At 35.2% G+C, this 12,692-nt stretch overlaps 1 protein-coding gene across 2 annotated transcripts; it reads left to right on the top strand.

The window, feature by feature from the left end:
• The first annotated feature begins 3 nt into the window (after nucleotides 1-3).
• LOC148850263 (Mannose-P-dolichol utilization defect 1 protein) lies at nucleotides 4-11,146 on the top strand. 2 transcript variants are annotated; one of them, XM_088943467.1, is made up of 8 exons: nucleotides 4-285; nucleotides 7,302-7,455; nucleotides 8,304-8,376; nucleotides 8,536-8,602; nucleotides 8,697-8,756; nucleotides 9,182-9,242; nucleotides 9,332-9,373; nucleotides 10,711-11,146. In XM_088943467.1, the coding sequence occupies exons 1-8, from the start codon at nucleotides 139-141 to the stop codon at nucleotides 10,812-10,814; spliced, it is 708 nt and encodes a 235-aa protein (XP_088799593.1). In that variant the 5' UTR covers nucleotides 4-138; the 3' UTR covers nucleotides 10,815-11,146. The 2 variants fall into 2 exon arrangements, with proteins under 2 accessions (XP_088799593.1, XP_088799594.1); XM_088943468.1 differs by having other exon boundaries at nucleotides 21-285; nucleotides 10,608-11,146.
• Nucleotides 11,147-12,692: the final 1,546 nt, after the last annotated feature.

Below are 12,692 nucleotides of genomic sequence, written 5' to 3'. Positions count from 1 at the left end.
TTTATTCATTTATTTTTTCCCGGGATGCTTCTCATGTCAGACTGGCATCAAAGGAGTCCTGGAGCTGCAGAGAGTCAAGGTGGCCCAGTGAGTTAATTGGTTATTGACTTGTGATCGATCAGTTGGAGAGGAACAGAGATGGAGATCTTCGGGATGGATTTCAGCTGCGCTTTGGCATCGCTCGGCAACGGCAAATTCCCTGATAAAGACTGTCTGCTTCCTCTCATATCGAAGCTCCTCGGCTATTGTATCGTCGCCGCTTCCACCACCGTCAAAGTGCCACAGGTGATCATCGTCTAACCCCTTTTAGAAAAAAAAAATCCCGGTAAACCCTAGATTCAAAAAGTTTTAAAGGACTGACGACTGCAACTCATTTTGCTATTCTGTTCGAATTTCGATGTTGATCTAGTGGGCGCTTATACTTAAAAGGGTCCTCATCTTTTATTGTCTCCCGGTTTCATTTTCTCGAAAACTTAGGTTTCTGACGATCCGCCAATTGTCTCTCCGGGAATTTCTTTTCTTTTATGAAGGAAGGATGGCTGATTGATTCTTTGTCACTCTTAAGGGAACTAACATCTCAATGTTGGCCTTGTACTTCGCTGATTGATCCTAATAGATACAAGTCTTTCTTATGTTGCAAATCAGTTCAAAAGTCGTGCCTTTAAATTGCATTTGACCAAGAGATGGAGAAAGGTTGTCTATGAGTGCCGTCAGAAATGTATTAGTGGATATAGAGGGTCAGGAGTTTACTTGTAAATTGGAAAATCATTTGGATGAACTTTTCATCTGTTAAAGATGACAAATTTACTGTTTTTATCAACTGGTTATGAGAACTGCTTCTAATAACTTATGTAGGGAAAGAATTGCAACCTTCCTGTTCTTAGGTTTATGAAGTTGATATCCTAGAAAAGCTGTACTTTTATATATTTAGATGGTTCTAGCAATAGAATCATATAAATGGTGCTTGTATCTTGTTGGGAGGAGATATTCATCTTGAACTTTGGTGTTACCAATGGGAGAGTTTGGATTTGCCTCTTGGGAAGCAATTTCTAGTTTCATGAGATTATAAAAGAAGGCATTTCTAGTTTTATGAGGGATTCCTTAGAGCTTTATCTTTATATCCATGGAGGTGTAGCACCCAGTAATTGGAAACACCAGAAATTAATCTTTACGGGCATATTAGTTGTTGAAAATTGAAAATTAATTACCCTTGATGCCAATCAATTGGAATTTCTTTTTTAAATCACTATTAATCAATTGTAAAATCATAGCCTACTTCTCCTTGAAGATAATATGGTCTTTTGATAAGTTCTTTGTTCTCAAAACATGGGTCAATCTTCCATTTGGTCTCTTTAAGGTCCAAAAGGTCCTATGCATCATGTTTATTGTGCCTTCTTTAGTTACTAATTTGTCTTCAATGGAGCAAGTTATAAGATATTAGGACAATGGAGTGCTCATGCTTCAATCTCCAGGCTCATTAATATTTGTGTGTGTTGCTGATTCTTGTGACAAATGCGAACCCAGATTTCCTACTCACTTTCTCTACCCACAGTACACTGCAGCACGCACATCTCAGAATACAAGACGGCAATGTGTGGCTGCAATTCACAGCAGGTAGAGTGTGGGTAGAGAGAGGTGGGCAGGAAATCCGGTTTGGAGTCTTTGGACAAGTGCTCTCATACATAATTCTCTTTTCTTTTCCACAGATCCCCTTATGAAAAATAATCCTATAGAATGATAGATTCAGTAAAGTTGATAAACTTGATTTCTCTCGTTTCAACCCCTTAATACTTTGAAGAGGTTGGATAAAAACCTCATGAACACTTTTTATATACTCAATATCATAAACACTTTAAAAATATATGAAATAGTATATTTTAACAAAACACACTATAAATGATTTTTATATGTTAGATATTTAATTAAATTTGGCAAGACATAAATTTTGATGCACTTAGCTTCAAAAACTAGATATAGAAACATGATATACAGTTATAAACATTTTATATGGGATACCTGTACCCATATCAATCTCTAAGATTTTAGGAAAGAGAGTAGTATCCCCATTTCCAGTATCCATGTCTGTATTGGTATCCATTATCTGGGCATCACAGTCTTGCATCCTAACCGCTTAATAGAAATCTACTATTTAGAAGATGTAAAAGATAAATATAAAAAACATGATGTGGTTTTGAAAAACTTGGCATTCATATGGAAAGACAAATATGAATCAAATGCCTTCAAAGTTCCAATTCCAATAATTCAAATTTCAAAGTTTGAGAAAAAATGGCATTTACCTTGCATAAGCCCTCTACCATATAGTATCTTGTAATGGTATGTATATTATCAAGTCATTCTTTATTTTACTTTTTTTGGTTTATCATTATCTAATTGCTGGATATGACACTGAACTGAACAGAATTGTGAAACAGGATCCATGTAGCCAACCCCATATAGTTGGGACAAAGCTTAGATGATGACGATGATAGTTGTCTAATTGCTGGCTTGTTTTGGCTTATCATTGAATGTCAAGTAAAGTAGAAAACTAATTGTATACCATAGGAACTGTTTTCCTTTTGACAGCATTGGTTATACAGTATACTTCTAAAATAGATTATCTTTAACAGACATGTTTACGGGCCGGGCCAGGCTTTGCCCCTCTACATTAATAGAATATGTTCAGGCCCAAGCCCAAGCCCGGCCAGAAATTTGGAAAAAAAAATTACTTTTTAATTCAATTAAAAACTATTTTATTTATATTAAAAGACCTCAAAACCTAAAAAAATAATGAAGGATCTCATTATTACTTGAAAAAGGAGAAGAAAAATAAAGAAACAATATATTATATATATTCTCTTTTATTATATAAAAATATATTTTTATTATATAGTACATTATCAAGTCGGGGTCGGGCCCGATATTTTAGGCCCGACCCCAAGCCTGCGGGCCTGAAATCCTGTCCAAGCCCAACTTAGATTGGGGCGGGCCAGGCCAGGCCGGCCTGTCGGGCTACCCAGCCCATGAACAAGTCTAATCTTTAACAAGCATCTACTAGAAATACCAATTCAAAAGTAAGTCTTCCATCTTTTTTTTATTTTGATAAAAAATGAGTGAGATTTTATTTGAAAAAACATCAATTTGATAATACAATACAGACTGCCCAAGGAGAGGCACAAGCTGGTGCCCCTCCTAAACAACAACATTGTATTACATCAGACTAGGAAAATGAAAATTTACAGAGCTGCCCAGAATAAATGTTCCCTTGATGCCCCTTGCTTAGCTAACCCATCTGCTATGGTATTTGCTGTTCTACCCACCCACTGAGAAGTAGCAGTCATGTTCCTTGAAAACCAATTAACTTTCCTCAGAAGGTCCCTGTAGCACCAAATAACTGAAACTAGAATTTTTAGCTAACCCACAACAACTTTTGAATCTCCTTCAATAAGCAGATTCTGAATTCCTAACTGGTCTGCAATCTGAATACCTTGTTTTGCCGCTAGAAGCTCAGCTCTTATAGAATCTCCTATACCCACGGGCCTGAGAATAATGCTAAAATATCGCTGTCTTTATCTCTCATCACCCCTCCTATCCCTAAAGAACATGGGTTGCCTTGGTTGCTACCATCAAAATTCAACTTTGTCCAGCCTTCAGAAGGAGGCACCCACACAGCTGATACCCTGTTCTTCCTAGTAGGCTGGTACTGCTACTAGCCACAACTATCCAGTTCCTCCAAATGTCATCAAAAGAGAATGTGTGAAAGGAGTCCAAAGATCTCAGCTAGTGGATTGCCCTAGTCAAAATACAATCCTTTACAGCCTGAATATTTCTTCCTTCTCTTGGAATAGCCTTGCATTTCTTTATTCCCAAATTGTCCACAAAGCAGCACATCTAATGCACCTCCACATTGTTTTGCCAGTTTTTGTGGGCCATGCAAAAGGAGGGGTCAAAGAGCTGATCTACGGTTGTAGTCAAATTCCACCTGCTACGGTTGCAGCAGAAAAAGAACAGGTTAAAAGTAAGTGGGAGCAATCCTCACCATTAGCCCTGCAAAGTACACACTAGTTAGGAGACAAACACATGGAAGGCCTTCTCTTCTACAAGTAGTCCAAAGTGTTGATCTTCCTATAGAACACCTCCCAGCAGAAAATAATAATTTTAGGAGGTACAGGTCTAGACCAGATCTCCTTAGCTGGAAAACTCAACTGTCCCGGGGAAGAGCAAAGGGACTTAAAGAAAAGAGGCACATGTGAATTAACCTTTTGGGTGAGGGGACCATAGTCTCACATCAGATCTGAGGGGGTCCAGAAAAACACTTTCAAGTTTCAAGTAGTGACAAAAGGTCTGAAACACGAGAGTTCATGATCACTCAAGCCCCTACGAAACCCAAAGTCCTGATTCAGAGAGGATGGAGAAACAAGTGTTGAAAGAAAGTGAGAGATATCTTTATCCTTGTAGAGAGAAAGGGAATAGAGAGGAGGGAAAATGACCTTGATAGCAGAATTGCCCACCCAGATGTCTTCCCAAAACAAAACAGAAGTACCAGAGTTGACATCACACCTGATAAAATTAAGGATACGGTATTTTTGTTTGGGTAATGGATTTCTTGTTAGTTTCAACCATTTTTTACTCTCACTGGTATTTATCAACTTTTTTCTGTTCTCTCTAGTTTCTTTCATCTCCAGCCTTAATTTGACCAAAGTCCTTATTTTACCTGATTTCTTTAGCCTGCCCTACATCATTATGTTGGGAAAGTAGGAATGAAGTTATTCTGGGTTTGGAGATCACAGTATGTGGCCTGAGAGAGTTCATATGTTACTTTTCAGGTTTTTCAGAAACAGTGTGAAATTTCATCACAGAGGGACAGAAAGAGATGGGGCAAAAGGATTTTAGATATGAATCACTAAGGAGCATCTGAGGGAGATTAAGTTCTTCTTGTAATTTATGTGGTTTCCTAGAGTTGGTGATTTGGGTTGGATGGGTTTCTCTTGGTTGAGACTGAAACAAAGTAATGAGAAGATCAACAATAAAACATAGTAATGAGAAAGGCAGAGTTTACCTATTTCAAAAAAAAAAAGAAAAGAAAACATAGTAATGAGAATCAAAAGACAGAGTTGTGCATAACTTGCTGTAAATTTATCCAATTTTAAAGCTTTTCTTCAATAGCCAAACATAAATTGCACTTACAGACTAATTGCACAATATCACTACAACTTTCTGCAAATCACTCCTAAAGTTGCTGAATCACTAGAGTATGGTTTGCAGCAAAATCCATTAACTTGATAAGTTAACTGAAGTATGGAATGTATTGGTCCTATGAGGAGCAGCCAGCCCTATTTGGAAGCTGGCTGTGGAGATTTTCAACTGAACAAAACAAACTCTGGAGGAAGGTTATTGAGGAGAAATGTGGCTTAAGAAACAATGGGTGGGATGCTGTTATTCCCTCCTGCTCTTACGGTAAGACCAGGTTCTGGTTAGACAACTGGACTGGTGACAGCACTCTAAAAGAGTTGTTCCCTGCCTTGTAGAACGTGGCCTTAGATAAGGAGGCCTTAGTGACTGATTCTCTTTTGATCCAGGAAGGCAGGCTATGCTGGGTTCCTCCCTTTAGGAGAAGTTTTAGTGACTGGGAAATTCAGCAGGTGGCAAATTTTCTTACTTTGTTACTAGGCCAGCAGCTAAATTTGTAGATGCAAGCCTCAAGAGTTTGGAAATGGACAAAGTCTGGGGTTCACAGTTAAATCTTTCTAGAACATTCTAGTGGGGAGGTCTGAAGCCCCTTTTCCCAGTCAGGCCATTTGAGGGAATTTGGCTTCTCCAAAAGTCAAGTTTTTTGTATGGGTGGCAGCTTTAGAGAGGTGTTTGTCCAAAGAAATGTTGCTGAAAAAAGGCTTTAACTTGTCAGATTGGAGGTACTGTTTTTGCAATGTGCAAGTAGAATCCTCCGGGCATCTTTTCCTTCACCGCAAGTTTAGTTCTGCAATTTGTACAGTTTGTACTCACTTCTTGAAATCCCTGAACCTAAGCTGGTGCATGCCAGCCTCGGTGAGAGTTCTGTTAGAGGAATGGCATATTCAGGGGCTGTCCAAGAAAGGAAAGATATGCTGGTCTTCCATCCCTCCGGCAGTTCTGTGGGTTGTGTGGTCATAGGATATTTGAAAAAAAAAATCTTCTACTGGGGTCAGCTGTAATCTTTTTTAGTGTTTGATGGATTAGAGAGGTCACAGCTTGTGCCTCTCCAAGTGTCTTCTGTAACAGTTTCTCCTGATTTCTTTCTCTAATAAATTCTTCATTTATCAAAAAAAAATCTTCTACCGAAGCCGAGGTCATTAACTCGGCCATAGAGGTTATTAGAAGTTGTATGTCTATGCATACTGATTTTAGAGACAATACTTCTAATTATACTTTTTGAGGATGGTCTTTTTGTGAGGTCCTTCTATATTGTACAGCTTCTCAATGTACACAGGACCTTTTATTAATACAATTATACTTTACCTTTTCTCGGAAAAAGGAGCAGCCAGCCCTAGTGTGGTAAAAGGCCAAACTGATCAAGCTATTAAAGATTTGTGTAGAAAACAAAACTTCTTACAAGCTGAACTAATGATATTGAAACTTAAATATACACAAAAGTTGATTCAGCATAGAATAACTAAAAATAGGAGATACTTTTTGTTATTTGTTACATAAATCTGATTCTTCATTTTGTACCCTAATTATTATTACCATTATTTGCACTTAAGATCTGCTACCCACAAACTCTTCCCACATCCCCACCCACAGAACACCACGGCCATGTATGCAGGAGCTTTTATTAATACAATTACACTTTACCTTTTCTCGGAAAAAGGAGCAGCCAGCCCTAGTGTGGTAAAAGGCCAAACTGATCAAGCTATTAAAGATTTGTGTAGAAAACAAAACTTCTTACAAGCTGAACTAATGATATTGGAACTTAAATATACACAAGTTGATTCAGCATAGAATAACTAAAAATAGGAGATACTTTATGTTATTTGTTACATAAATCTGATTCTTCATTTTGCACCCCAATTATTATTACCATTATTTGCACTTAAGATCTGCTACCCACAAACTCTTCCCACATCCCCACCCACAGAACACGGCCATGTATTTGGAACATCTCCCCATGAATAACAAGGAGGTATTCCCAATGTGCAGCTGTAATGTCCTGTGGGAACAGCTTGTGGGCAGCAGATCCGACCACATTATTTGCCTAGACATTATTTAAAAAGTTATATCTTCTCATCTCACTTATTTTGTTAATTACCATTACTTTTTCAATGCAGATATTAAAAATTTTGAAGCATAAGAGTGTCCAGGGCCTTAGCATTGCAGCATTTGAGCTTGAAGTCATTGGTTTTACCATAGCTTTGGCATATTGTCTTCACAAAAGACTTCCTTTTTCAGCTTATGGGGAGCTGGTCTTTCTCTTAATTCAAGGTGTGCTCATTTATATGGTTAGCACCTTCATATTTTCTTGTCTTTAGGTGCACTATCAATAATGATAAATGCTATATCAGGATGGACGCATGCAAAGAAACTATGTTTCCCACTTTTGCACGCAGGAACCCCCCCCCCCCAAAAAAAAAAAAAGAAGAAGAAGAAGAAGAAGAAAAGCAAACAAAAAAAAAATAAAAAATAAAAAATAAAGTGATGAGTTGTTTTTATTTGATACATCACTTCATAAGTATATTTATTGTTCAAAACTTGATATAATAAATATAATTCTCTTCCACTTTATTTGATTTATAATTCTCCATGACAAAACTTGATCTGACAGATGGTATTATTTGATTTATAATTATCTTCCATTTTATTTATTTTTTGTGTCCCTGGTAATGAACAGGAAAGAGTAGAAGACTCGTCTATCATGGATTAGATGTCTTCTTTTTTTTTCCTGTTAGGCACCAAGTGGTTTCATTAATATTATGAGTAAATAATTAGAAGAGGATTGCAATAAGGAGAATTCCTTCTACTTGAGATGATTTTATGCATAGATGACCAATGACCACCAATGAGGATCGAGTGACTTGGTGCAAGTAGAAAGCCTAAAAGAGCAAGAGGAAGACCAAAGAAGGCATTGGCTGAAGTAGTAAGAATTACCCAAGAACTTAGAATTTAACAGGAAATGGCTCTTGATGGAGCAAAATGAAAGAATTTATGTAGCTTAGCCCAATCATTGGGATTAAGGCTTAATTATGTTGAGTTCAGTGCTTTGGATATATTAGCTTGATATCACAATTTCATGAAATCTGACCAATCTTTTTTTCTTTTAATTTCTTTTGCAGCTATAATTTTGGTTGCTATCATCTATTATTATTCTCAACCTGTTGGGTCTAAAACATGGGTTAGAGCATTACTGTATCCTCCATGGTTACTCATACAAGTACCTGTCTGTTTTGGAGTTACCTTGATAATCACAATTATAAAATAATAATTCTTGAACTCAGTATCTTGAGGGAGTAACCTGTCTTCTTCAAAGAGATCTACTCCATTTCCATTACTATATTTCTTATTAAGATATTGTGCTGTAGCACCCACCATTTTGGCTGGCCAGATTGATCCAGTTCTTTTCGAAGCTCTATATGTAAGTGCAATCTGTTGTCTCTGTACCTTTTTGTGCTTTGTTCCCTTCCTTTTTTTTATTTTAACTAATCTGGCCCAGAAATCATTTGTTATAGGCTTCTCAGCATGCAATTTTTTTCTTTGCGAGAGTGCCTCAAATATGGGAGAACTACACTGTAAGTGGATAGTTGGAAGTTGTATTCTGCTATTATGGTTAAGAAATGCTTAATATGTTTTAATGGCATGTTTCTCTATTTTTCGTACCGACTTTGCTTAATTTTAGCATTTTAGCATCCCAAAATACTAAAAATTCAAGTAAGGCTATTTCATAAATTTGAAAACTTTTGTAGTTTCAAAACCATATATGTTGTAAATTGTCTGGAAATCCATTTGAAGTTCGAACTTCTGTGTTTCATGTGCTTGGATGCAACAGACCATGCAAGCAAATAAGAGTTTTTCTTATTCTCTATTCAATCCAATTTTAAGAAAATCATCTTTTGGTATTTCAAAAAATAGCTATGTTTTTCTTTTGCCAAGTATTTATGTTTCAAGTTTTCTTCTACAACCCTTCTCATGGTTACTTCAAAATAATTTGGAGCAGAACAAAAGCACAGGGGAGCTCAGTTTCTTGACATGTTTTATGAATTTTGGTGGTTCCATTGGTGAGTTCAGATTTTATGTGGATAGTTATTGGAAAAACTTGATGTTCTTTTGTATTATAGTTCCTGATCTATAGTGTGATGTTTTGCAGTAAGAGTTTTCACCAGCATCCAGGAAAAGGCTCCAACAAGCAGTATCCTTGAGTTCCTTTATATTAGTTGTTAATTGAAGTTCACCCTCCATAACTCTCGAAATTTTTACCTTAAAAAGAAAGTATTTGTTTGAAGTTTTGACATATTTGGAAAAAGAGGCTACTTAACTACCTAAATAAGTACATGTTAAATCATGAAGATGATTCGTATTTTATGAGAACTGAATGTTCATGCTGTTTAGAATCAAGACACAGGTTGAAGGCAATGTGAAAAGCAGAGAAGAAAAAGACAACTCAAAGAACAAGCATGTAAAATACCAAGCTTTTATGTTGTTCATCATATTGGTTATTATATCCATTGAAAAAGACAGATATGTCCACTATCTGAATTACAATGTACAAAGATCCACCTAATAAGACCTGTAACCAAGTATTACATAGAATTCAACCATATTACCTAGACATGGCACGGAATATATGCCAGACACAAAATTCACACTAAAAGCTGAATACATAAGATGGGTAGGAACCCCTTTGAAATACTCCAGGTAGCGTAGCAATCCAAATTTCAAATGTGAACCAACAACTAGGAAGCAAGTTTCAAAACCTGGAAGTCCTAAATGGATCCAGAATTAGAAAATAATATGATCAACCACAAATAGCAACAGCAAGACACCTACCACAGCAGTTTATGTAACTTTGTACAAGGAGAACACATCACACGTTTGGTTTAAATTACATTTCTTGGTCTGCCATGAAGAAGAAAGGCCTTATAAAACTACAATTTTCTCTTAAATTGGTATCATTTAAACTATTTTCATGTTATCTTCTTCTTCTTTTCCTATAACAAAATAGGGGTTCAGTCCCCATATTTTCTGAATTTTCTTTTCTTTCTTCTTTTTCTTATGAATATGTTGATTTTCTATGCATTAACATGAGGTTTATACTTCGAAAATAATTAATGAAATATGATTATGGAACCTAGGGAACATAGGTTGTCACCTAGGCAACTAGCTGCTCCCTTGGTGCCTTGAAAACTATGCTCTAGTATCCCACTCATGTCATAAAGGTTGTACAATGGCACCACCCCCTTCAATGCAACCTTTAGTGGATTCTAATAATTTTCAATTTGGCACTCTTGAACCTTTGTTCCCACTCTTACTCCATGATTTCATCACTTAGGATAAGACTATAAGGTTGGTCTATCATGAAGTCAAGGGAATGACCATATCCATGTTGGACATATCAAATTGTTTTCCATCATGTGTACTGCCAGGTTGGTTGGTATTTTAGCTGCCAGCATGCAAATACCTTAACAATATCTATTTCTTCAATAATATTGTCCTTGTGATAGTCTGTCTACCTTGATTCATTTGAAGTGATTATGGGCTCTGTGATTGGTATTGTGATGAATGGCACCATCCTCAGTCAGATACTTCTATACTGGAAATCACATGCAAAGAAAGAGAAGAAAGTAGACTAGAAGCACGTAGATTGGATTTCACAAGTAGCTTTGTTTTGTACTGATGCGGAATTTAATGGAAGGTGCAAGTGACCCATGCTTGCCATTATCATCGTCATCTAACAGAGGGATGACTGATCTTTCTATTTATGAACTTTGTTGTTATATTTTAGTCTCTTTATGGTATTCTACCTGAATAGTTTAGGATTTCTAGGGTGCCAACCGGATGAAAAAGTTCAGTCATTTAATCAAAAGTTAATGGACAAAGATAGGATCCTATTGTCAGTGGAATCCATACACATTGTTAATTAGATTTGTCAATGAAAGGTTAATTATAGACTTTTCAGAGTTAAGTGCTCAGTGTTTTCCTCTTTGTAGTACACCTGATTTTTTTTTATGATTAGTATACCTGAAGATTTGTGTTTGATTATTTTCCTGTTTAACTATATTCAGTTAATGAGGCTAACAGTAAACAGTCGATGGTTTATCAGAAATGTGCAGTGAATAGTGAATGATAGATAAAGCAATATCAATATTCACCATGTTGTACAGATGAAGACAAAAACATGTGTACAGGACATACAGGCGTACATCGGGAACATATCGGTGAATGGCAACATAAGGCTCAGTTTAGGAGTACAAATACAAAATATAAAATACATAGTTTTGCACTCTACATATTTGTATTTGTATTCTTTTCAAACTGAGCCTAAAGTACAGGAGATGTTCCGATATGCAGATGAATGTCCTGTTCATATTCTATGCACAGCATTTGCACGCAACAGACCTGGCCTCCCAGGCTCCACAAATGTGATTTGAGATTTATCTGATTATGTATGTGTATGATATAGTTTTCATTTATTAAATAAATGTTTGTATTTTATTTGTTTTCAAAACCGAGAAAAAAAGTACTTGATAAAACTGTTTATTGACAACTAGGTGCCATTAGGCGCCACATCAGTGGAATAGTGAATAAATGCTTAATTGCTGAGGAAGTATTAAAATGAAACTTTCCCTAACTGAGAACTCTTAATCCCTCTTCATTTTAGTCTTCTTTGCTCCCTTATGAAGCCACCTCATCACTCCCTTCTCCCTCTCTCATTTTGACTTCTCATGTCTGGTCCATCCCTCTATCATATATGTTTATCCATCCCTTTTGATATCCCTTCTTAAAACTATTTGTAAACCTATCTCTACCAAAATCTAGTCTAATCTAACTAATTTCTCCTAAATTATCTATAATTCCTACTTATCTCCTAAATTATATAACTTTTAATTATCTCTAATTTAATAGAGTTTCTCTCCTAAATGATCTCTAATTCCTATTTATCATATCTCCCACTTTTCATCTATATCTATCAAAAGAAAGGTTGAATTAAAAATTTTAAGTATTATTTAAATATTATAATGAAATTATGTAATAACCTTAAAATATTTATTAAAAACATAAAAAATATTATCATAGATTTAATAATATTCATATTATTAACAATTTTATACTTTTATGAAATTCATAATGAATTTATGTACTAACCAAACAAATTATAATTCTATGAATTATTCAATTTAAATGTTATTCAAATAATAAAAAATTAAAATTAAAAAATATTGTTTAAAATTTTCAATAACTAGATATTATAAATAACAAAGTATTAAAATAGCCAAATATTATACAATAAAATATTTAATATTATGTAATAACTTTAAAATAAATAAAATTTTAAATATTTTAAATAACTAAATTTTCAATAGTTAAAATAACAAAAATATGTAATAAACTTATAAATTTTATTAAAATTAGAAATCAATATAATAGATTTCAAAATATTTTAATCAATAATAATTTTATGTTTTACAAAATTAATAACGAAATTATGTAATAATAATAAAACTTATAAT

The sequence above is a fragment of the Nelumbo lutea genome, chromosome 5 (genome assembly GCF_056320005.1).
Source record: "Nelumbo lutea isolate HS-2025 chromosome 5, American lotus-T2T, whole genome shotgun sequence".
Taxonomy (NCBI): Eukaryota; Viridiplantae; Streptophyta; class Magnoliopsida; order Proteales; family Nelumbonaceae; genus Nelumbo; species Nelumbo lutea.
Note: the sequence above shows the minus strand (reverse complement) of the source record. Positions and strands in the feature narration are given on the sequence as shown.